The sequence below is a fragment of the Petromyzon marinus genome, chromosome 39, assembly GCF_048934315.1.
Source record: "Petromyzon marinus isolate PM22_M1 ecotype Great Lakes invasive population chromosome 39, UKy_Petmar_22M1.pri1.0, whole genome shotgun sequence".
NCBI classification, from domain to species: Eukaryota; Metazoa; Chordata; class Hyperoartia; order Petromyzontiformes; family Petromyzontidae; genus Petromyzon; species Petromyzon marinus.
In genome coordinates this window covers 12,456,539-12,481,730 of record NC_133705.1, presented here as the reverse complement: position 1 = coordinate 12,481,730, position 25,192 = coordinate 12,456,539, and the positions used below count along the sequence as shown (strand labels likewise).

Genomic DNA, 25,192 nt, shown 5'->3' with positions numbered 1-25,192 from the left:
CAGCGCTTTGTGTTAATAATGTGCATATTATTAACACATCAGCTTCGCTTTTTGCAGACCTAGCAACTGCACTTTATTAAGAGGCTGTCTCTGATTCAGAGCGAGATAAAAGGTTACATTTATTGTGGACTATTTTAATGGAAGGAACCTAGCAAGTTTTAATGGGCACGTATTTGGAAATCGCGGCTACATGGTACAGAGTGGTCCATGTGCCTTGTGACCCCCATTAATTATCTAAAACTTTTTTTTAAAATTAAGGTTTATTTAAAATAGACACGAATATGCAAAGGAAAATAAAAAATATTAGGGATTCATTAATTGGCGGGGTCACAACACATTTGGACCACCACCCTGTACCCCTGTACATCCAGTAACACTCCTGCATGACCGTAGCTCACCAACCCTGGTCAGTGTGGGGTTGAAGGCCAACACCACGCCCGGCCGCCTTTGTCTCCGCAATGGCGATGTTTACACATTACACCAGGTACTCATTTGCGGCTTAGTCTACCTAGGGGAGGACCAGGGCTGCTTCAGATAATCGTCACTCGTGTTCACCATGAGCGGGAATCGAACTCGGGTGACCGGGTTTGTAGATCAGCGTGCTAACCGCTACACCACCGCTCCCCAAGGCAGCCTACAACACCTGCCTCATGTATATGTTGCAAAGTAATGGTGAAGTACCCAAGTTAATAGTATACACAGGAGGGGTAGATTAGTGTATTATCTCCAATGCAATTCGATGAACTGTCATGATCCAGGGTCATAATTTGGTTAAGTAATAAACTTTTTATATTCTTAGTTTTTTCGGTAAAGTCACGTTGAAGAGAAACAACAAAATAATAAAATATATATAGAACAATCAAAAATTCTCACTCAAACGGTCATCTTCAGGTGAAGATGACGGTTTGAGTTATGGTCGAAACGTCGTGAGAATTTTTTATTGTTTTATATATATTTTATTATTTTGTTGTTTCTCTTCAACGTGACTTTACCGAAAAAAACTAAGAATATGAATTACTGCAGTCACGAAAGCTTTAAATCAAAATTTTATAAACTTTTTTTACATTTCAGTGAATGGTAGCACCTCTTTAGGTGGCTGCAGGAGTGATGTGAACCCACTGGATGCAATATAATGTCAAACTGTCAGCCCTTCATCAATCCAACCGTGTATCATAAGTATCGTAATGTAAAAATAAGTAGATACGTTTCATACTCTTTGGTTCTATTCGGTATAGAACCAAAGAGTATGGATCCTTGCAGTCACGATAGCTTCACATCTAGAATAGATACGTTTCCATTATTTGATCAGCGTATGCTTTTAAAAATACAGAATTCTCCATTCCCCTTGCCACGCATTCGCACGGTATTTTTCTTTTTTGCAAAATTGTTCAAGTGGTGAGGTGGGCAACGCGCTGGCGAGATGTTAACTCTCTCGCCTGGTGTGCAGGAGGTCGTGGGTTCGATCCCGACCCTGACGCCTGCTGTGACTTCCAGAACTTGCACGTAGGTTCTCCCCATGGTCGCGTGGATTTTTATTCGGGTCCTCCGGTTCCCCCCCCCACCCCCCACATCGTGAATCGTGCGCTTAGAAAGTCTTTGACTACCGCAATAAATATCCACGCGATAAGCCTCTTCGTTGAGCTATCATTTGTGGCCAGATCGTTTCTGAAAAAGAGCTGCATAGCTCAGTTGGCCTTACCTGGTAAAACAAACAAAAAGTGGTTATTTAATTGCATTGCAAACCCCCTTGAGGCTCAATTTCAAAAGTATTTATCCCGTGCATGCTGGGAGGCGGCAGAAGATGGCATTATCTGGCTGCTGCCACTGCCACCCACCCCACCCCCTTGCTGCTCATCACCGCACAAAGAGAAATCGTCAAGTGCCTGCGACGGGCCTAGAGCAATGTTATGGCAACAAATGCGGCGTGGAGACCAGTCGAGAGCACTCTAGGAAGCGCTCAAGGGCCCCCACAAGAGTGGAATTATCAGTTGTGGATGGGAGACGAGACGACGGAGATAAATAAATAAATAACGATGCAACATTTTCTCCGATAAGCGGGATCCAGACGATACGGCGGAGGCTTGAGCCCTTCGAATCCCACCCCAGAAAGAAGATGAAGGAAGGGGGGGGGGTGAAACTGTTACGCGATGATGTTTACCTTGGGTCTCTTTTGAACAACGTTCTCAGCTGCAACTGTCTCTCTCGCTTGTTTACTTTGGGCCCCAAGAGATTATGTGGTCAATAACAGTCCCGGGGGAGACACCACGCCAAGAGAGAGAGAGAGAGACTTCTGTTGCAATATTTCCGCCCCCATTGTTTTGACTGGAACGGGTTTCAAAATGGGTTGGGGGGGAAGGATGTTTTTTGGTGTGACGGCGCTGGATTCGGACCCAGGTGGTTGGTGTCTGATACAGTTGCTGGCTTGTGGGGCTATTAAATTTGACTCCGCTTCTCCCCCAAGTCTTTCTTGTGTGTGTGTTGTTCTCTGGAAAAGTGTTAACAGCTTCAAAATGTCAACCGCCGCCACCGAGCACACGCGACGCGTTATGAGAGACGTAAAGAAATAATAAGCCTTGGGCTGAGGGATCAACTGTGGGGTTGTAACCTCCCCTCGGAGTTTGTATGTTACGTGCTGCGTTGCTAATACTGCAGGTCTGTTGACGCGAGGGGAATGATTCACACGGGCGGTGAATGCCCGTTTGTGTCCCATTCTTTTCGACGAATTTTACCGATACAGCTCTGCTCACCAACGTAAGGAAAATCATCGAGTTGCTACATTTCAACCATTTTGGCCATATCTGACACTGCACCGAACCGCTTTCTTTGATGTATTAACACACCACTTTGGTGTACCCATTTCTAATGCGTACACCATTCATAAAACGGGTGTACCCATTTAGGCATGTGTACATTTCCATTCGCATTGATGCATGCGAACACCACCGTAAGTCGATCGGAAAGCTCGCAACCTGGTGCGGTAAAGTGTGGGCATTCCCACCTCATCCGAGACGCCCGGTGAGAATGGAAGAGTAGGCCAAATTACGCTCTAGTTGAGGCATGAGCAAATGATTGCAGAGCTGTACATTTATACAGAGACAAAAAAAACGAAATGCTTCTTACAGTTCATAAAAAAGAGTCATTTTTTATCCCGTTGCATGGGGGAGTGCGTTCCACAAACACGAAGCCACATCAGAGACGCGTTTCGCCACAATTTGATGCGCACGCCTGTGGGACGTCTAGATCCATAACACAAGACTGTTTTTTTTTTTGGGACGTAGATAATTGTGGCCGCTCCACCAGTTGTACAATGAGTGTGGGCGAGTCGTGGAGGGTGGCTAACATGGGTAATAGTGATAACCTCACATTAAAAGTGAGCCTAGACATTCAATGAGCTTGTTTTACCTGAACGTGTGGCGGGTGTTGTTTTTTTTATTATGATAAATGTTTGTTTTTCTCTACACTATTAACTTCCTTTCTTTGTACAAGTGACAAGTGGGTCGGGCAAAATCGACTATAAATATCTGTTTCATGGTAAGGGGGATAAGCAGAGGTTGCACAGTTATTAGTTTAATTTTGTGTTTGCTAAATATTATTATAATGCTCAATACCTGTTTCTGACTGCCTTGCTGTACAAACGCATGTATCGCTGCACCAGCAGTCCTTTTCATGCACTGTATTTTATGCGCAATTAGGAACATCTCATTCGTAATTAAGACCAACCATGTGTTTCTGTGTGAGAGCCAGTATAGCCTTCACACGAAACAATTACATTTTCATGCAAAATCCAATTTGTGTTGTTTGTTGCAACACGTTTTTTTGTGCAGTGGAAATTGAATGCGATGGCCTATTTATAGAAAGTCTGAGAACGCAGAGATGAGGTGAGGAATGAGGAGAGTGGGAAAGGCAGAGTAAAGAGAGGAGACAGTGTGCGTTTTTAAATCATTTCGATGTTCAACATTTAAAGGTGTGAAATGCATCCAAGGGACCGTCAATTGATTAGATGGAGCGATAAAATCAGCTCATGTGCAGATGCTAGGTGGATTGATACATTGCAGAACCATGAAATGTAGAGGCATTTTGAGGATTACGTTCTGGGTACAACATTGTATGCATTGACAAACATAACGTATGTTTCCGAATACCTCTTTGTACAGAACAGTGCGTTCCAACTTGAACCTGTGAAAATCTTATGCCCGACATTAGTGGTTTTAATAAAAACACGACACAAATTGAACTATTTTAGGCTAAGGATTAACGATACATATCTGAGGCTATGAAAATATGACGTGAAATAATTGGAATTTAGCTTTAAATAAAAACATAAAAACGCTAAACGGTCCCTCGGCTTAACACTTTACTAAGCAAATGTGTACTCTTAAACAACACAGCCTTTACAAAGCTAACAAGAAATCAATGGGACATTATTATCTTAAGTTGGCAGAAGGTGTGGAAGGTAAAGAATAGCAGTTAACAGTCCCGGTTGTGGCGTTGACTTTTCAATGGCTTGTTTGCCTAGGTTTCTTCTGCTCTGATGGCCTTGGCGATTATACGGGGGATGTGCCATGGTCATACCGTCGGTGCATCCTTAAAAAAAAAAGATGCATCCCGACCCGCTAGATGCAAGGCCCTTATGAAGAACTGTCCGTGCAGAGCACACGCTGCTGTCACGTGCTCGATCCTGCACGGTAAAACGTGTGCATGGTCGCTCCACGTTCAGCTGATTGCGCGACACAGTCTAAAACACATCGCGCGTAACAACATGCGATGGCTTGAACACAGTGTTTTTATTACTGAATTTACACTGACCGTTGTATAGTATGGTAAAAAATGTTTTTTTATATATATACATAATCATTATCGTTACCAACACGGCATATGGGCGAAGCCTGCATCCGTTGGCGCATATGATAAAGGCTGGAATTTATGTTTATTTTTAATCTATAGTTCCGCTTATGGCCGTAAATTGACATGGATGCAAGTACATTCGTGCGTATTCCGTTAATAAAAAGTAAACAAGCAAACGCTCACAATCATTCATCGCCAACTGCTAATCCCTTCTACCAAGCTTGCTAATCCGACAACAGCGACGTGTAAGAAAATGTGAACAAAAGTACGTTGATCCCCCCCCCCCCCACACACACACACTTCTTTACATCAACTGTTTAGCATTATCATTTATATGCATACTGAAAGGGATACCAGGGCAATGGGGAGAGCATGACAAATGGGTGTTGAAACCATAAAAGATTTAACATTCATTGGTGTCTTATCTTGCTTGGGACAGGAGCTGGGTTTACAGGATAAATAGCTTCATTTGGCACAGCCTTGCTCTCACCCTCAGGGAGGGCGATCCTAACCAGGGGGTGGGCAGCGAGGGGAAGAAAAGGAGCAAGTGATAAATCTGTCTTTTCTGCGTACAAATTGCTCCGCTGTGTTTATCCCATCTCGTCACCTTACGGGATTGCTCGCTTGCCTATTGATTGACTTTAGTAACAGGGCCCCGGCCCTCTTGATGTTTTTTTTCGTTCGCCGCGGCGGAATGCCACCACCGGACATTGTACAGCCGGTCTCCTCTCAGAGCCGTTGGATTCCTCGCCGCCACCACCACCACCACCCAGCGGCCACACACCACCGGAACAAAACGCCTATTTGTGCACCATTCCATCCCAGGGCCCCATTAGGCCCCCCCCACCGCCCGCCCCCAAACATGCGGCGTGTTTGTTACTGGGAGCTTTTGTGCAGAAATGGGAGAAGCTCTCTGTCGGATCAGGAGTCAAGTTACCCATTGTAAATAATTCCACCTTTAAAAGTGATATTTATTTTTGGAACTTTTTTTTTTGCTCGCTTCCCCGGTGTTGTCTGTTTGTGTGTGCAGTGTGTTTGTGTGTTGCACGGTGCGGACAAAAGACATTTATTTTTGCGCTGCAGTGGTGCGGCAAGAAACAAGTATGGCTCTTTATTTGAGATGTCTTAAAGACTATCGGCCACGCCACATGCCTGGCGTCGTGTTACGAGCAAACGGCTCTGAGAAATTCTTTCATTTCCATACATTAAGATCAAAGATAAAGGGGCAGCCCAGCAATTGCTAGCTGATGGACGAGCCTCCCCACTAGAGGGAGCGTTAGACAGCCAGTCTGAGGGTATATTTAATCTGTCTCAAACTGGCAAGACGTCTTGGAATAGGTGGAGGTAACCACGTTTTACCCTACCATACGCAATCTGCTGATCGACTAACTGAGGTGCAACACTTTATTCTGCTGGGTGGACCAGAGGGAGCTGAATTTAAGACATTTGTCGTTTTTAGTTTAGCTTATAGTTTATAGTTTAAATGCCAAGCCATGGGGATTGACTCAGGGACCTCTTACATAATGGCAGTATTCCCGTAAATATTTGTTTGTTTTTGAAATACCGCATATAGTATAAAACAGCAAAATATAATCATTTTTGTTGTTACATTTTTGAATTTGGTGGTTACCATTGATTGAGAAAGGTAGTTTTTTCATGATGGCATTATGTGTCCAAATGTCCCTCTGAAAAAAGCATAAGTATATCGTTACGTGACAGATAATCGTTGACATCATTAAACGTATAAAACACACTTTTGGCAAAATGTTTAGGAAAGGTTACCAGAGATATTTCAAGTCAAACTGTCTGAACAATTTTGTCAGCTTGGGCTTTACAGTGATTACAGTGTCCAGAGTGAAATTCATTTATGGATCAATATAGCAGCCAGTCAGGAAGTTTTCTTTAGAAATGAAAAATGAATCAATTTTAAAGCAGCACCGATTGTGGGCTTTTCGATCAGTGACCCCGCTGGTGAGATGACATTTCATTGTCACCCACACACTCGTTTGCATTTTGAAGAGAAAAGCATCACGTTTTCGATGTATATTAATGGCCTTCAAGTAGAGATATAGCATATTTTTCCCATTTATTTATATATTTCTTGGGGAGGGGAGCGAATGGAGATTGCCTGGAAACATCTCTCACTGTGAATGCAAAGATAACACAAAAGGCCAGTGGCAGATTATGATGCGACCATTCAGGAAAACGGACAGCGTCTGACTAACACATTGTTAAGTGTGTCCCGAAACACATTATTTTTTGCACCACTAGATAGGGGGAAGCTCTTCAGCACATCACAAAAGTGACACGGAACCAGTCTCGACACCCCGGCGAAACAGATTCTGAAGCGTGACATATACCACCCACCCCCCGGAATTACCCGCAGAGCCGATAAGAGGCAGGCCAAAAACAGAGCGCTTAGCCAAACTCTTTTCTGAGTGCCCTGAAAACCACGTGCACGTGGGAACTTACAATCCCAGCCCGCCAGGGGCACAGCCAACGTGGGTGTCGTCGAGGCTGATCGGACCCCCCCCGCCCCACCCGCGCCTCCCAAAAAAAACATTACGCTAAAAAATCATGATGCCAACACGAGGAGGTCTAGGGGGGCAGCTCCAGTGTCTGCCCGCATCAAGGCGACGTCAACGTCGATCCGCGGCACGGCGACGACGGAAACCTTTCACGTTCACAGCGGGTGCACGCTCAATTGGCTTGAGCGCTCCGTCGGTAGCCAAGCGGTTTTGTGAAGATGCAATGTAATTGCAGTGCAGCAGAATGCCACTTGTCCGGACCCAGTCTCTAATCTAACGCATAACCACCGGGAAGCCATGCACTAGCTGGACTGCTCCCACCCCCCCCCCCACCACACCCAACTGCCCTGGCAGCAAACCGAGTGCAACTCCAGGCAATTTTCACGTCGACAGCTTAAGTGGTATCCAGGACCTCGCCCGCGTCTCTCATGGGTCAGCTCAACCCAAAATAAGTGCAGTTATAGTACTTGGTGCGGTGTGTGACCATCGGCGCTGAGGCGGCTACTGTGGCTGGGTGATACCATCCTGCGTGGCTCACAACAGGTGCTCACCAAAAGCACGAACCCAAAATAGTGTGCACGCACATGTTTCCTCAAACCTCCGTTTAGCACGGTTAGCTACGTAAGAAGTTCAACGTATATACATTCATTTTAACACGTAGGCTTTCGCGACCAATATTATCCATACGTTACTAATTGGCTGTGTCGGGTGGTGGCGGGTTTAACGACACATTTCTATATTTACGCGATCTAACCCAAAAAGACCTGTGCGATGGATATCTACATTCATCTTGGTTTATTTTACGAGGGAATGAGAGAATGTTGATCAATTCGCGAGCTTTCTAACGATCCTCAGCAATATCGTCCTGACAGCTACAAATCCACATATTTCCAATGCGTTTAATCGCATCGCTGCAGATTGTGCATTTTAAGAGACAGAACATAACGCTTAGCGTCAAGAAGCGCGTTGAACAGTAACAACAAATAAATGTAGTGAATAAGAAAGTGATGTTACCGCTGTTTGGCACGCAGAACGGGTGGGACGTTGAACAGATTGACTGGAATGAGCTTGGCGGGGGCGGGGGGGGATGGAGGGGCTGCTCTTTTGGGGAACGGGATTTCGCCAGCTCTGAAGTGCAATGACCATGGAAATAGCAGTGGCACGAGTCATGGTGGCTAGGCAGGGCTGTCAGTGGCGTGCAGGCCGCAGCAAGGATGTCGGCATCTCATTAGCAATGAGTCATTGCATTTTAAACTGAATCTGGTCAAGTGCTACGGCGGCAGTTGTGTTTGTGGCTCACCGACAATGTTTCTACTTGAGGTGGACTTAACATTCGTGGAGTAATCGCTTTTTATTATTTTCCGTCACGGTTGGTGAGCGCAAGGCACTTGGGGGGGGGGGGGTGGGTGGGTGGGGGGCTTCAAAAATGCCGTGCGGCCAGCAAGAAACGGCACACTTGATTCGAATAAAGTTACGAGAAATGACGACGATGGGAAAGGGGAACTTCCCAATTGGAGCAGTGCAAGGGGAAACGCAGAGGAGGGAAGTCGATTGTCTTACGCTGCGGTGGTTGAACACGGCGGGGTCCGGAAGACGAAGTCCTCAGCAAGGGTGGAGGAAACAACTGGTGAAGTCACGGCGGGAACAGCGGACAGGGTGGTTCGAGAATATAAACGGCTGTAGTCGCGGCAGAAACCGCGAAACGAACTGACCGTCAGCACCGCCAACTGATACAAGCACTGTCCCGTGCTCTATTCGAACGCGAGGACACGTATATTCTCACGGTCCATTTATCAATCGTGTCCTAGATTGGTTTATCCGCGAGTCAAAATGGATCTACATTTAAGTCAATTATCCCTTGGCCACAGAGAAGCAAAGCCCCGTGATGTTATTCGATACATATTTATGAAGGTAAATACGCGTCATTAATATAAACATCAGAGAGTGCTGTGGTTATCTTAATGCCTGCTTGGCTGTAAGATGTATATTGCATTTATGTTTTTACACCGATACCCAAATATACTCAAGAATGGATGTGATCTCAAATCGTGATGAGTTACAGTAAATAACTACACATGTCAAAGTCTGCAATAAAATATAAATGTAGTATATATTGTACATCGATATATGGGCATTCCAGACCAATGGTTGATAACAACAGATAATTCTGGAGACAAACACTGGATTTTATTTTTTTTGTTTCATTGGCAGAGCCCTTTGATAAAAAAAATAAGCTGTAATGTAAGGCAACATATCAACGTGCCTGAAAAAGATACTGTCCAATCAGTGCATGGTACCCACTGCGACAAGTGGTTTAAAAACACAGACACTGACAAAGTGAAAGGACCGATAGCCAAGACGCATGGCAAAATAATCTTGGGGAGAACTACACATTTGGAATTAAACTGGGATATGCAGGGGGGAGGGGGTAACACATGGACCAAGAAACAAACACAAATCACGGACATTATTTCAACTGTTCGAAAAATAATAACGAGAAGGGATGGTGGCCGATGGATGAGACTGGTGATGGGAATGGCTGTCAAAGGAGGGAGCTTGCCCAAGAGAATTACCACTGCAGAGATGGGTCAATGGGGAATGTGCTCATGTTTGCAAGTGAGATGCCTTATGCCGCCTGATTACGGTGAGCGATAGCGACAGGATGGGGAGGCCTTCATCCAGCAGTAGATAAACGTTGCTAATGATGATGGTGATGATGCACATCAGCAGTGAGGCCTCGTTAGAGCAATGCTGTTATGTTGCAGATGTTATGGGCAGCAGTCATCTAATTAGAAGTGTTTTTTTTTGTGTTTAGTTTGTTGTCTTTCTCCCCGCGCCTCCGATTTAGCACGGTTGGCTACGTTCATACAAGCGATTAGGCACTTTATTTAGCCAGGTGTATGCAGCTACGGTGCAATGGTGAGCACACTGGACTCACAATCCAAAGGTCACGGATTCGATCTCACTGCGTGGAGCAACTTTTATAAATCCCTCCCCAGCGCCTCGATCCACCCTGCAGCGCTGCAAATGGGTCCACCGCAGTTAGGCGATCGGCAGTTCGCGCGTGTGATGGGGCAAAATGAGGGCACTGCCACTTCTTCCAAGATGTCTAGTCAGCGTGGAAGAGTAGGCCAATTACACTGTGGAAGGGGCTATCGAGAGTCCCCCACCCACCCCGCAGCGGAAGCCCTTTCCGCCAGGAGTGGCGTGAGCAAGACATTGCGAGGGCTGCACTTGTACCTTTGCTTTACTAACCCGATTGTGATTCGCCCTTTTGTCGCATCAGCCTCTGTGCCACCTCTATTAACGTGGCTCTCTTTGAAGACCCCGCACCTTACGATGAGCACGGTCGGCTACGTGCGGCGGTGGGAAAGAAGTTCCTCAAGCATGCGTACAAACCACGCGTGCGCACCAATGGGAGGAGGCCGTTGCACCAGCGGGTTGCATGAGCAAGCAACTGCAGCGCTGCACCCCTGCCGACACCGATTTAGCCACAGAGAGAGAGACACACACACACACGCACGGTCAAAATGGCGTGCGTCCAAGGGGGTTTCGACGAGTGAGGCTCTGTCATCGGGATTGTCCCCGCGTTTGGGTAATAACCTCCGTGGACGTTGACGGCGATTGGAGATTGAAGAGCCTCGTGATGACAAACGGCAGCTGCCATGAGATTTCATAATTTTAACAAAGAATTTAACCTTTTTGCATGTTGACGCAAGCGGTCGGGGGAGGGAGTGGGGGGATAGGAGACGGGGGCTTCACATTGGATCAGTGGTTCTTCTTCTTAACCTGGGGTGCACTCACCCACTGGGGGGTGCGAGATGCCCTTTCTGGGGGGTTGCGAGACATGGCCAGATTTTTTTCGAAGGTAAATAATCAAAAACACAAATAAAGCACGGGCGCGTTTCATCAACCCCTGTGTATTTATTCACGTAAAAAAAACATTTTACGATTGATAACCAAAGGGGTGCAAGGCTGCGGTAGAGGTTAAGAACCACTGCTTTAGATGGTCCCCAAGTCACGGACTACCAAAGCGTTATTTACGTCATAATTAAATATTTCGCATGAGGGCAAGTGTACTACACCATTACAAATGGGAACACATCGGAATTCGAGACTCCTTTTGTGGAAATAGTTTTAAAAATAAAAAAAAACAATTAAATGAACTATTTAAACAATTTTTATTTTATTTTACCAGGTAAGGCAACCACTGAGCTGCGTTGCTCTTTTTCAGAAGAGACCTGGCCACAAATGATAGCTCAGCGAAGTGGTTTATCGTGTGGAAATGTATAGCAGCCGAATGCTCTTATTGCATGTTGATTCTAAATGTGGAGGGACAAAACCGGAGAGAAATATCCACACGACCATCAGGAGAACACGCAAACTCCAAATATACGGCAGGCGTCAAGGGTTGCCATCGAACCCACAACCCCTCGTGTATACCAGGCGAGGGAGTAAACATCTCCTAGCCACCGTGGCGCCTCATGAGCTATTAAAGATTCATCATGTCTTAGAACTGTCAGGCAACTATGAGTAGTCCAGTTAGCACACACATTTTCGCAGGGCTGCTGACTGGGCTATATTGGGAATGATTGTGCAAAATCCAATATGCTGCCAAGTCATTATTCACGGCTACTCTAGGAAAAATCCTCTTATGAAGACGGATTGAAGCAACAAAGAAATTAGCACAATAAAGGAAGTGAAATTGTTCCATAATAGCCGATAAGAGTCATTAACCTATGCTTATGCACGATAAATGATGATCACACTTGGGATAGACACGTGCTAAATGAAGGTGAATCAAAGGGAAAGCATTACATTGATACATTGAACAAAACCACTCTTGAGGGAATGATCGTCATCTCATCATCAACATTTCACTGCTGGATTTAAGGCCTCCCCAAGCCATCGTCATCCCCCGTGATTTCGCGATGATACGATCCGGCCAGCACCCTCGCTCACACTCTCACTCTCGCTCTCACTCACACTCTCACTCACGCTCTCACTCACACTCTCGCTCACGCTCTCACTCACGCTCTCGCTCACGCTCTCACTCACGCTCTCGCTCACGCTCTCGCTCACGCTCTCACTCACGCTCTCGCTCACACTCTCGCTCACGCTCTCGCCAATCGCATGGCTTCTTCTCACCCAGTGGACGTCATGCTCGGATGCGTTCCATTCTTTGGATGCCACTCCTGCACTGCTCTTAACCATCGGTCATCCCTCCTTGTGACGCATCCTGCCCAAGGCCACCCACTCTTCTTAACCCTTTCCAATTTTGATGACGTATGTGTACGTGCAGGTCAACAGGTTTTCTTCCGATTCCATTCCGATGACGTACGTGTTATTTAAATTTAGTACTTCTGGTTTCAGTTTTTTTTCCCGATTCGGAAGTAAAAGCTAAAAAAAATAGTTTTTTCTTCCGATTCCAAAGGAAATAACTCAAATAAAATAACTTAATCGGTATCGAGGCTCCCACAAGGCCATGCGGGAGGACGTGTGGGACAGCTTCGCACCAGCGATCATAGAGTGCGGCTGTGTCGCTACACTTTTCTGCCGTGAGTACAATGTCTTTAAAAACAAACGGCGCTAGGCGTCTCCAAATAAAATTAACGCTGAGCCGCTTACACATTCCGGCGATGAACGGTACACCCACCCTGCAACTCTGCAGACGTCTCGGAACGGGGAAAGGGTTAACAGTGTAATTTTAATTATTTAACCTGTGCGTGTTATTTCGCTCACGTGGTTCCTCTCTCTGTCTCTCGTTGTAATTCCAAGCGTGCATCTCTCCACACGCTTCCGTTTGTTCTTCCGTGTGTTGTTTTTTTTTAAATGACTGAACCATATGTCAGAGCAGGTAGCATCGCACTGATTATATTCATCAACCAGCGAGGTGTATTTCTTGAACGTGCAGAACCACACCGAGGAAATGAGCGACGGTTACAGTTGAATTATTTTGGAGCCTGCACTATCATGAACAAAACGTTATTGTGCATCGCGAAATAAGCTATGAAGCAACGTATGTTCATACGTGTACAATATGAATCATTAAAATAATCCCAAAGGAGAAAAACAAACACAGCACTGCATAAAGACCATCCGGGTACAATATTCTCTGCTGTCGTTTTGCTTGTCTGCATGTACTCGCAGATTACCAAGCCTTAAAACAACGTGTCCTGTCGAAGTCCATTCACTTATCTTAATGCTGAGTGCCACGAATTGTAATCGCGGCTATTTCTCGGCCCACATTTCTACACAACCCTCTTTAACCACTCCCAATCATCCATACGCACACGATACACACGGATCGCTTGGTGATCCTGCGTTGGCAGTGATACACAAGCACAAATAACAAACAAACAAAAAAAACCTCACATTATGTCAATAACACCGACTTCAAAGAACATGGTGGGCAACATTTGGGCAACGGTCCTTCTTCCTTGCACATTGTGCTACTCAGAAGGACCGCTGTGAATAAACCCGTGGGTAATAGGATCCCGCGGTAATCAGTGCCCCGTATCGCCGAAATACAAGCGTTCGTGAAAACATGCATTCTTACGTGTCCAATCTCATGCCGGCATCTTGAGCACGAGTGTCGATATTAACCGATGCACTCCTTTTCGTCAGCGGTGCGTGACGCGTCGTAATGCGTCACAGCCGGGCGAACCCGCAGCCTCTTGCCCTGCGGGAGTTCCCCATCCAAAGGCAAATTTTAGGCCAGCGGTCCAGCCGACGACAGCCCAGTGGGTTGCAGCGTGGAGGTCCTCTCAGACGCGTTGCGCTGCTCTTGGAACGGGCGATAGCCGGATTGGACGAGATGCCGTAGCGGTGATTGACAGCAGCGACTGTCCCAAATGGACCGGAGGCACGAGAAGAGATTCCCATTTTACAATTTTACACAATAATGGTCCTTTGTAGCTGACCTCTGGGGAAATATTTAGAGTGGATCAACACCGTTTAACATGACTCTTGTGTGGGTATGCGTTTACGTCCTCTGTTAAGATGTGCATGTGCGCACACGTGTGCGTATAAATATATATGTATTGATATTCATGTATAGTAATATATATGTATATGTGTATGGATATATATGTACAATGGGAACGGTAGTGTAGCGGTTAGCGCGCTGCGCTTACAAAGCTGGCTTCCAGAGTTCGATTCGAGCTCACAGCCAACGCCAGTGACGATTATTATCTGAACCGGTTTTGGCCCTCCCGTTGGGCGACTCGCCACAAATGAGTGCCTGGTGCGACGTGTAAATATCACCACTCGGGACACGAAGGCGGCTGGGCGTGATGCTCGTGACCCACCCCTTTGTGCGCTGTGCTGGCCTTCATAGGTGCTCGCTAACAGCACTTGCCCCAACAGTCTATTAAGACTATATGGGGGATCTTTGTATATGTCTATATATGTAGAAATAAATAGCTGTGCACAGATACCGTGCTATTTAAATGTGTAATCGTGCTTATTATTGTTATTACGTGCGCACAGCTGCGTGTGTCTTCATTCAAGTAATTTTCACAAGTGAGACGTGTTGTGCAAGCGAGAGCGTGCGTGCTTTTGATGGAACCACCTCTGGCAATGAGGCTCAAGGTGTTGTTTCTGTTTGTTTGTTTTCTCTCCCCTCTCCTCTGCTCTCTCTCTCTCTCTCTCCACTCTGATCCGCGTCTCTAAGCCTGCGGCATCGGGTTCTACAAAGAGATCGCCGGCGAGCAGATGTGTTCCAAGTGCCCCCCACACAGCCTATCGCATCGGGCCGGATCGTATGACTGCGAGTGCGACGAGAGCTACTACAGAGCCAAGGCGGACCCCAAGTCCATGGCATGCACACGTACGTTGGCACGCGTCGGGGTTGGGGGACCCCTTGAACGGCATCGCAAGCGGGTCGCCTTACGTTCTCCTGAAGCACACGGGGGGAGGGGGGTGCTGTCGTGAAATGCATGTTTCTTGAAAGACCGCATCTGCCGAGCACGACGGCAGAGCTCCGTGATGACACGGGGGACGTCTGCGATGTTACCTGTGGCTTTACTTAACCACCTCGCCTGGTTTACAGGAGGTCGTGGGTTCGAACCCAACCCTGACGCCTGCTGCTGTATATTTGGAGCTTGTATGTCTCTCTCTCTCTCCCCGTGGTCGTGTGGATTTGTCTCTGGGTCCTCCCGATTTTTCCCTGCACATTTTAGAATCAACGTGCGTTTAGAGAGCATTTAGCTGCTATGCATTTCCACGTGTAGATAAGCCGCTTCGTTGAGCTATCCTTTGTGGACAGGTCGCTTCTGAAAAAAAGAGCTATGTAGCTCAGTGGGCCTTACCTGGTAAAATAAAATAACAAATAGTTGAAGAGTGTAATGTCTAGCACTCCGGACAAATACGGAGGTCGCCTGTTCGACCTCCCAGCAGTACCACAGGCTCATTCGAGCCGATCTGTTTTGATGCCCCACTCGTATTCTGTGTGGTGCAGCGGTACTTGTCACATCAGCTCTCGTGTCCACACATTGTTAAGCTGAAAAACTCATTGCCACCTTCCGTTTTTTTCTGTTTTCTCTTCTAAAATATGCAATGTTGCGTTTAATTCGTAAAAAAAATGAATTAGATCACGCTGCTATTAAGTAATACATATTATTGGGTCTTTCGGTAAAAGTCACGTAGATAGGTTAAAAGAAAATAACAAAAAATAAGTAATAGTTAGCACAGTGGCCTTACAATCCCGAGGTCACCTGTTCGACTTGGTCTCCCAGCGAGGTAGTTAAATCCCCCGGCCTCCATCCAACAAGAAGTACAAATGGTTACGTTGCAGTTACTCGATCAGCAGATCGTGTGCGGTGGGATGACGTGTGAGTACTTTCACTCTTTCCAAGACATCCGGCCAGCATGACAGAGTCGGTCAAAATACCCTCGCGAGAGGGTCTTTCCATGGCTCCCTCTAAGCTAGTGGCCCTTCTGGTAGCAGTGCCTTGAGAACACAATTTCGGAGCTGTACCTTTTATGTTTTTACGAGGGCACAGTTAAACAGCTGTCCTCGCGGTGCACTTGCTACCGCGCCAGTGTGTGTATGGAGCCGAGGCTTCAATATCCATAACTGCTGAGCAATTTCCTTTTGGGAATTACTTGATCACACCATCTGCCATAAAATAGATGTTAATAGCATGCATTGGGGTTCGGGTAAAATAGCTCAAATGCAAAATGGTAAAATTACCTGCAACCAAATTCCATAAAATACATCATTATGCAAAAATAATCATGAGCATCGTCATGGAGAATATAAGTAACAAAATAAATGAGCGGACAGTATATCTCCTGCTCCTCCACATAAAGAATAATAGTGTTTTAGAACTGCAAAGCCTTCTGGGAGGTCTTATTTTCAGCAGCTTTGGTTCAAAACAAGCAAACGCTCCAGTGGTTTCACCGTAGTACATCAAAATGGTCCAGCGATTGCTAGTGAAATACATCTTCCCAGAAGGCTTTACGGCTGACAGCTTTTGTAAAAAAAAGACGTTATATGAAGTAAATACATTGTCTGTTTATTTATGTTATTAAAATCAGATCTTCTTTCACATCTTAAGAATGGCAATAGATTTGTTCAATAAAAGGAACATTTTCTCTCGGTTTGTTGAATAAAAGGGGAACAAAACGTTACCCTATATTAAATAGATATGTTAACAACTATATTATATTCCAGATAGGGGAGTGGAGGCAAAGTGGTTAATGCACATGCATAGTACAATGCGCAATGAACCCAGCCACCTCAGGTCGTGGCGTGCCATGGTGGCGAGATGTCAATTCCCTCGCCTGGTAGACAGGAGGTCGTGGGTTCAATCCCGATTCAGACCCTGACACCTGTATATTTGAAGTTTGCACGTTCTCCCCGTGGTCACGTGGATTTTCGGGCTTTTTTCCATCACATTTCTAAACACGCGTTTTAGAATATATTTGGCTGCAACAAATTTCCACATGATAAGTAACTTCACTGGGATATCATTTGTGGCCAGGTCGCTTCTGAAAATAAGTTTTCCAGCTCAGTGGGCCTTACCTGGTAAAATAAAAAGAGTCCAGTTTATAGTTTAGTTACCTGGCCATGCCTCACATCTGTAAAAGACCCGACGCAGACGATCCCTGACTTTGATCTTCCGCGAAGCTTACCGGCTACAACCCTAAATTACATCCCGACATAAACCATGGCAGATGTGGGACTTGGTATACAAATTAAACTTTAAGAACTCTCCAGTGTGCGACTGTAGTCACCCAGAACAGACCATGAAACGTATAACGACTCAACGCTCGATTGACAAAAACAAAGGAGGCACCATCAGAGAAATGCTCCACTCCGCTACTCCCAACGCAATAATCTGGCTCAAGCAGCGCAGTGTCAAATGTTCATTGTTGCTCTACATCATGCAGAAGAAGTGGTGAGTGGTAACCAAACCAGAACTGGGCTACTACCCCTCAGCAAACCCTTACTGACCAGGGTTGTGAAGTCCGGTTAATCTAGCCAGTGGATTGACATATGTTTTTGTAAATTGTGTATCATGTCATAAATGTTGATGATGTTGGGCTGCATGAACATATCCAGAAACTGGCTTGTAACAAAACAGCCATGGACGGAGAGCTAGTGTGGTCTAATATCGCTTGACAACACCACACAATGCCTTCAACCAGTAACCAAATCAAAACAGTACATCATTTATTATTTCATAAGTTGAAGCGAAAGACCTGTCAATATAAATTGAATGATTTTATTGAACTGAGATGATTTTATTAGCCTGGACCTCCGAAGTAGGTCCATTAACATCACAGCTGAGTATTTAATGCGATTGTGAGATAAAAGCAAATACAAGCACAACTCCACTCTGTGTCTCTGCGTATAAATAAATAAAAAATGCATTTTAGCCCTCGTCCTATTGACTTACCAGACCAATATTACCCAGCAGCATCTGTTTAAACGAGTAAGACTCTTGACCGGATTTGACCTTCTGGGTCTCATCAGCATCGAGGCTTGTTAAACTGATGCTGCTGAATTTACCCGAAGCTGTCGGCAAGAGCAACCCATTTAAACTATGGTGCCCTATAGTGAGGCAGACACTTTTTGTATGTCAGCTAACCTAATAGCTATGCTCGCTGGTGAATATAATATACAAGGGAGCCGATCAGTGTGGTGAAATATGGTGAAACAACTGCCATGACCTATACACCGCGGGGATGCCTTCATACAGCAGTGGACTGGCAAAGGGCTGCATGTTATACATTTAATTATTCTGGCAGAAGGAACACGGCACCATTTCAACCGAGGGGAAGCCCCATGGCAGTAAAGTTGCAATTGAGAGTGTAAACGATATCTAAACATTCGAGTAAGAGGCAATTTTTACAATTCCACAGTCAGCCAACTCCCACAACTCTCGTGAAAGTTTTTTTTGTCCAAATCCTTCGCGTGGATCCGTGACCGTTACAAATAGGCTAAATAAAATGCTTCATTCATGTTTGTAATGGATGGCGAATATCAAAATGCATGAAAAACACAATTGGCATAAATGTCACTTATGCGGTGCGGGCATGCCTGAAATGCGAACCCTTGGAAGCGGGGCCTGTGCAATACACTGAGATCGTGTGCTCGTGACACATACAGAGAGGACAGCAAAATTGCCGTGTCAGGCAGTCTAGCAAGTAAGTTTCTGACGATCCGTGTGGAATTTCGTTTAATGTTTTCTCGATATTGATTCACACGTGCTGCGGGTGACGTATGAGTGCTGCCAAGATGTCTGCCCAGCAAGGAAGGGTAGGCCAAAATATTCTCGAGGAGGGCTTCATTGAGCTCCTTCGAATGGAGGCCCTTCTGTCACACGTGGTATAAGTAAATAATTGCAGGGCTGTATCTCTAATAATAATAATACTTTAACTTGATATTGCGAAATTCATGCTAATCGCATCCCATCCAATACTCGATCTTAGTTAAAACTGAGAAGCGATGCTAATAACATCCCATTCCACAGCACGATAATTATATGTGCCAACCGAATCCCATATATAGCCACTACCAATCAAATTAAAACTCTACTACCAAGCAAAAAAAGTAAATAGGCAATTAATAAACACATTAAGAAATGGCACCAGGGCAGAATGCACAAACCGCAAAAAAAGAAGCTGTCAAAACAAGGAAAGTAGTCCATTAGGTCGCAGTCCAGCCCGCAAATCTCAACTTCCCAACCAAGCCAGGAAACTTCCACAGGAGTGGGACGGTGGGTGAAGTGCCACAAAGTGACGGCTAATTCACCACGTCGACCTGTGTGGCCTCGGGGAAACTCAAAGTGTGACTGAGCAACACTCACCTACATTGGTGGCAAACGAACAGAACAAAAAAAAACATTCGCATTCCTGCAGCTGGGAACGCTTCTATTCGTTGGGCAACCATCTCCCATTGACGTGACATTCCCACGGCTGCACCTCGACTTTCATTTTTACCTTTTTGCACAAACCAATGAGCACCCAATATAAGGGGGCTCTCCGGAGCTGCCTCGAGTGGAGGCCCTTTGGCTGGCAGTGGCGAGCCATTCCAAGGCCACACCTGTACCTTTTACACGAACGAATTAACGGACGAACGAGCAAATGATGGGGAATCAAAATCTGCATTTATCCAGGATGAATTCGATGAGCTGTGTGGGGGGGGGGGGCAGTGGTCAGCAAGTCACAACCCGCAAAATGATCACCGGCGGCATGTTGGGATGCATCCCCCCCCCCCCCACCGCGTCGCTGTGCGCAGGGCCCCCGTCTCTGCCGCGCGCCCTCATGGCCAGCATGAACGCCACGTGCCTCGTGCTCGAGTGGAGCGCGCCCAGCGACACGGGAGGCCGCCGCGACCTCAACTACAGCGTGGCGTGTCGAGTGTGCGCGCCCGCCGAGCCGCTGCCGGCCAGCGGCGACGATGGCAGCAGCGGTGCCGCGGGGAGCCCCCGATGCTTGCCGTGTGGCGCCGAGGTGCGCTTCGCCCCGCGCCAGTCCGGCGTGACGGAGCGGAGGGTCACGGTGACGGGGCTCGCCGCCCACACCAACTACACGTTCGAGGTGCGGGCTACCAACGGAGTCTCCGAGCTGACCCGGGCTCCGCCACAGTCGGCCTCCATTCGGCTGACGATGAATCCCGCGGGTGAGTGAACACTGTTTCGCGCTGGAACCCGCAACGACGACGGCTCGACGTCCCGTAGCCAGTTGTACGTGTGTGTGTGTGTGTGTGCGTGCGTGTGTGTTGAACTTCTTTTGCACCGTATGTAGCCAACCGTGCTTGCGGGAAAGTTGAAGACGTTCCTTGCGTCGTCTGAGTGCGCGTCGCTTAGATCGAGAGAACACTTTGCAGGGGTGCCCCGTGAAGGATTTATATATACACACACACGTTATACATTTCACCTTGGCGTGCGGAAGGAGTGATCGCTTCCATTGTGTGTCTGTATCTTTACGCATTGTCAAATCGATAGTGCATGAATGAGTGGTGCTCATCTCATGTTTACAACTCTGAGCCAGCAAATTCCTAATTAAAATTGCAGGGCTGAGTCTACCCATTGAACACTGCCGGTGACTTCCCTACTGAGTGCTTCTCCTTTTATTGATCCGGAGAGATGATGGGCTGAGCCAACCTCCAACCAAGATTTTAATTTTCCGACCTTCCGATTACGAGCTGCTGGTTCTAACACGAGGCCACCAAGCCAGATTTACGGGGAGAGCGTTCAGTGTATTGATAATAGCGCAGCGCATCAACGTGAGTGTACATCTTTGAGAAGGCACATGGGAAGTAGGGTTGCCACAATGTAATTGCTCATGCTGCGTTGCAATACAGTTTGAAACGACGATAATCGCAACATACGTTTCCCTTATCTTTGTATTTCGCATTTTTAAAACCTTGTCTTTGTGCTTTGATGCAAATTATGTATGAATACATTTATTAGACTATGGTAAACTCAATCCTATTGCATGTCTCTCTAATGATTATAATGTTACAATCTGTAACGCGTGTAACTCCCATGCTGTCAGAAATTGACGACATCGTATAACCACCACGCTGTCAATTTATTCAGAAAATCTGTTTACAAACGACTAATGCGCAAAGGCTATTTACCATTCTAGTTGTAAACTTTATTTATCGTAAATTGATCAACATCGCGCGGGGATATTTACCCAGGTTGATCTTAAAAAGAGAGAGTGACGTTTCGTGTGTATATCAATGGGTCTATTTCATCTTCTGTTTGAATAAAGGACATTGAGCAAGGAAGTGAAATATCCGATTAAAATGGCAAAGGATTTCATCACACCTGAGACAGAGATTATTGCACTTGTTGCTTAGTAAATATCAAGCTATTATCTAATGAAAATCGACTCATCACAGTGGTGTGCACTGTTATTGTCACATATTCAGATGTTTTAAGGAGAATAATAATCTAATTGTACCGTAAAATATGCCTAAAAAAATCACTGTGTTTGATATTAAACATCGCAGCACTGTTAGACATTATTAAAGATTCAGCAACATTACGCATTAAGTTGCTCATGAACGCATGTCAGCAGTGACGACTATGTGTAGTGATAAACACATTTATCAGCAAGAAAATAAAATCCACTCTGACACAGCAGCATACCAACGGTAAATTGCCGTTCACAATTTCTATTCTGGCAGATTTTATAGATATAAAATATAAAATCTTTGAAACTTGAATGAAGGTCATTATCTGGCTCTTTTGCATAGTTGACATGGCATTCAAACCACAATCGTAATGCCCCACGTACCAATATTAGTTCGTATCTATGTGGGGGAGCGGTGGCGCCGTGGTTAGCACACTGTTCAAAGAACCCGGGTTACGATGAGTCCATTGCTCTGATGCCAATACATAATAAAATATATAATAGGTTACGTTTCAGGAAATGGCCCTTCTTAATAGCATGTACATTTTTTACGTGCTATAAGATTTTGGGGGGTTTTTTGTCCCTCTTCAGGTATTGCTATTGATTAATGTGTTGAGCTCTTTTTGCCCATATAGAGAATTGAGGTTTTGGTAATTTAAACTAATAATGTTTGGTTACTTTGAAAAAAAATACCTGAAGTGACCATATAGCATGTGACAAACAGAGCTATTACTACCAGCGAGTGCTGACTTCAATTGTCAGTTCCAGCCGTTCGAGACGAAGTTTCCTTTCAAAGTGTCCAAGATTACACAAACTATCAAACCAAACCATGTAAACTGGTCTTTCTACCTTCATAGAGTAGTTTTGTATTCCCTAGTAGACAGTAAGGAACCGCACTTGCTGCTGCGAAAGTTTACCGGCATGGATTTCCTTTCGTCTTTGGAATTGAGCATTGGAATGTCCCGATGCAAATTAAGCCATAGATCAATCAATCCAAGGAATCCAAGTCTCGATCGCCTCTTTGTAAATACTTAATGCCATTCGGCGCATCGGCCTTCTCCTCTGCTCAAATTCGCACCGCGCACTTTTTTTGCCTTTTGAACTTTGAAACGGAAATAATACAATCTCACTTGCCAGTCGATTTGTGAAACATAGCAGCAGCCATACCTCGGGCTTCAGTCCGCACGCACATCCACCGTTAAATATGTATTTGTTTAGCTTGATTAAAATAGTTATTTGGCTCTTCTACGTCTGGGTAGTTTTCTCTGCGCTATAATTTTGCGCTATAAATGCAGGACAAATACAAATTGATGGGGGTGGGGTGGACGGTTTGGCTGAATAGTCAAAACAGCATCTGTTGCCAACAAACCATCACTGACGACTGTGTTTATTGAAAGTTGGAGTTTAGCAATAAAACAAATATGCTTCCGAAGAAACCAAAATTGCATTAAGGGATTTTAACAAAACGGGAGCTAAATCACTTGCGAATCAAATCACTTCTTTTTTTTGTTACGTGACCCGCGGAAATAGCACGAGGGGAATGTTGAAGATGCGAGGGGGACGGGACGCATCCCCCGTCAACGCGACAACCGCTCCCCCCACGCAGCAGGACGGCGTCGGGAGCGCGAGAACCCCAATTCATTATCGCTCAAACGTGTTAACGCGCGTGTACGTTCCCTAAAGAGCGCGATGATTTCTTCCGTGGCAAAGGTGAATTGAATTAAGTAATGAGTTTTTTGCGCATTTCTGCCTCCCCGCAACGTGTCGTGCGGCATAATAAATAGAACTTTGCGGCAAAAGCTGAAGGTACAATTTTTGATTCGTCAAACCAACAAAGTTCAAGATAGCAGCTTTCAAGAGCTGAACATGCCATTTATTTATCGAGTTGGGATGCTGACCGGCCACCTCTAATGTCCTATTTGTTGTTGTTGTGTGTGTGTGTGCTATGTATATATATACAGTACGTATTCTGTGAAGTGGTGGCGCAGTGGTTAGCGCACTGCACTATCTTTCCGGCAACGCAAGTTCTATTCCTGCTCGTCAGTTGCAAATATCTGAACTGGTCCTGGGCATTCCCCCCCCCCTCCCCGCCACAAGGTTGACTCTGCCTTAAGTCAGTACCTTTTGAGGTACGTCAACATGAGCACTGGGGGAGACAAAGGCAGCAGGGGTGGTCCGGTGCTAGCCACACCAACCCTTGGCCAGCCTTCATCGGAGCTCGCTAAGAGCACTTGTCCCCAACTGCATGTGTAGGCTACACAGGGGGGATCTTTATCTGTGTGTTGTCTGTCACATTATAATCCGTGTAGATGAATGTAACAGGATTATATTTTTTATATATATTTGTCATTGTTATTCAAGAAGCCAGAAAACAAAGTAGATTGAGTAACCGGATTTTTTTTGTTTTAACTTTTTTATGCTTTTCAGCACCGGGACAAATATTGGACGTTCGTCAAAACCGAATATCTAAAGACGCCATCGCCCTGTCGTGGTCAGAGCCGAAGCATCCCAACAGCGTCATCCTGGATTACGAAATAACGTTTAGCGAGAAGGTAAGGGCTTCTTTGCTTTACTTGCTCTCGCCTCGGCAACAACAACAACAGCAACAACAAAAAACATTCACCGCTGCTCCGACATGTGCTGCATCGCCTCTGCGCCTCCGTGCCAGTTTGTGTATTTCTTTGATGCGGTATAAAATGAGAAGAAGAAAAGCAACCGCAACGCTGCGGCTTAACAGCGATTCGGAAGCATGCTGTGCCCTGTGATGTGCGCCCGCAAGTTTCTCAAAGGGTTAACAAATACGATGCGAGCATCGGTCACACCTGTCAAACGGCAAGGTGGTTTAAACCAATAGAAGCAACAGAGAGGTCTTGATTCCCATTGTGGGTGGGAGGAAAACAACCCCAATACTGTACATTTATAAGCAATGTTTTGCACACACAAAAAAATACAAAAAAATCGCGGGATATGTTTTTCCCTTCCCAGAAAGCAGTATGCTGTTTGAGAACTTTCTTTAAATCGGACTTAAAATCATAGCTAATTGTCGCAAAAAAAATCCAGAGCAATGAAGCAAACACGAGTATTTCCATTGTACAAGCATACCAAGGGATGTCACAGCCAAACTATAAACTCGCATGGCATTTTTAACTTTTACCGCCACATGTTATAGTACTGTATATGCAAATGTGACCATCGAAGATTCAAGTTATTATCATACGTGTTTTGTATTTCTGTGGCAATGATTCTGCTATGCATTTTGCAATGCAGACCTTTTTTAGAGAATTACCCTTGGTACAGACAAACAGCTTTGGAGCTAACGTTTAGTTTCATCGGAGGTGCTATACGACTGCACTGCGGGAGTAAAAAAATAGATTGGCAAATGCTGTACATTTGCTTTGGTATTTGCGCTATTCTTAGAGCACAAACGCTATTAGGAAGGC

The 25,192-nt window shown here is 45.6% G+C and overlaps 1 protein-coding gene across 5 annotated transcripts in view; it reads left to right on the top strand.

Annotated features, from left to right (window-relative positions):
- LOC116950470 (ephrin type-A receptor 4-like) overlaps positions 1-25,192 on the top strand; it is a 149,867-nt gene that overhangs the window by 27,885 nt on the left and 96,790 nt on the right. For all 5 annotated transcript variants that reach the window (XM_032968252.2, XM_032968248.2, XM_032968251.2 and 2 more), the window contains exons 4-6: positions 15,049-15,204; positions 20,125-20,508; positions 24,180-24,304. In XM_032968252.2, coding sequence (XP_032824143.1) covers positions 15,049-15,204; positions 20,125-20,508; positions 24,180-24,304 — 665 coding nt within the window. The remainder of the gene's footprint in view (positions 1-15,048; positions 15,205-20,124; positions 20,509-24,179; positions 24,305-25,192) is intronic.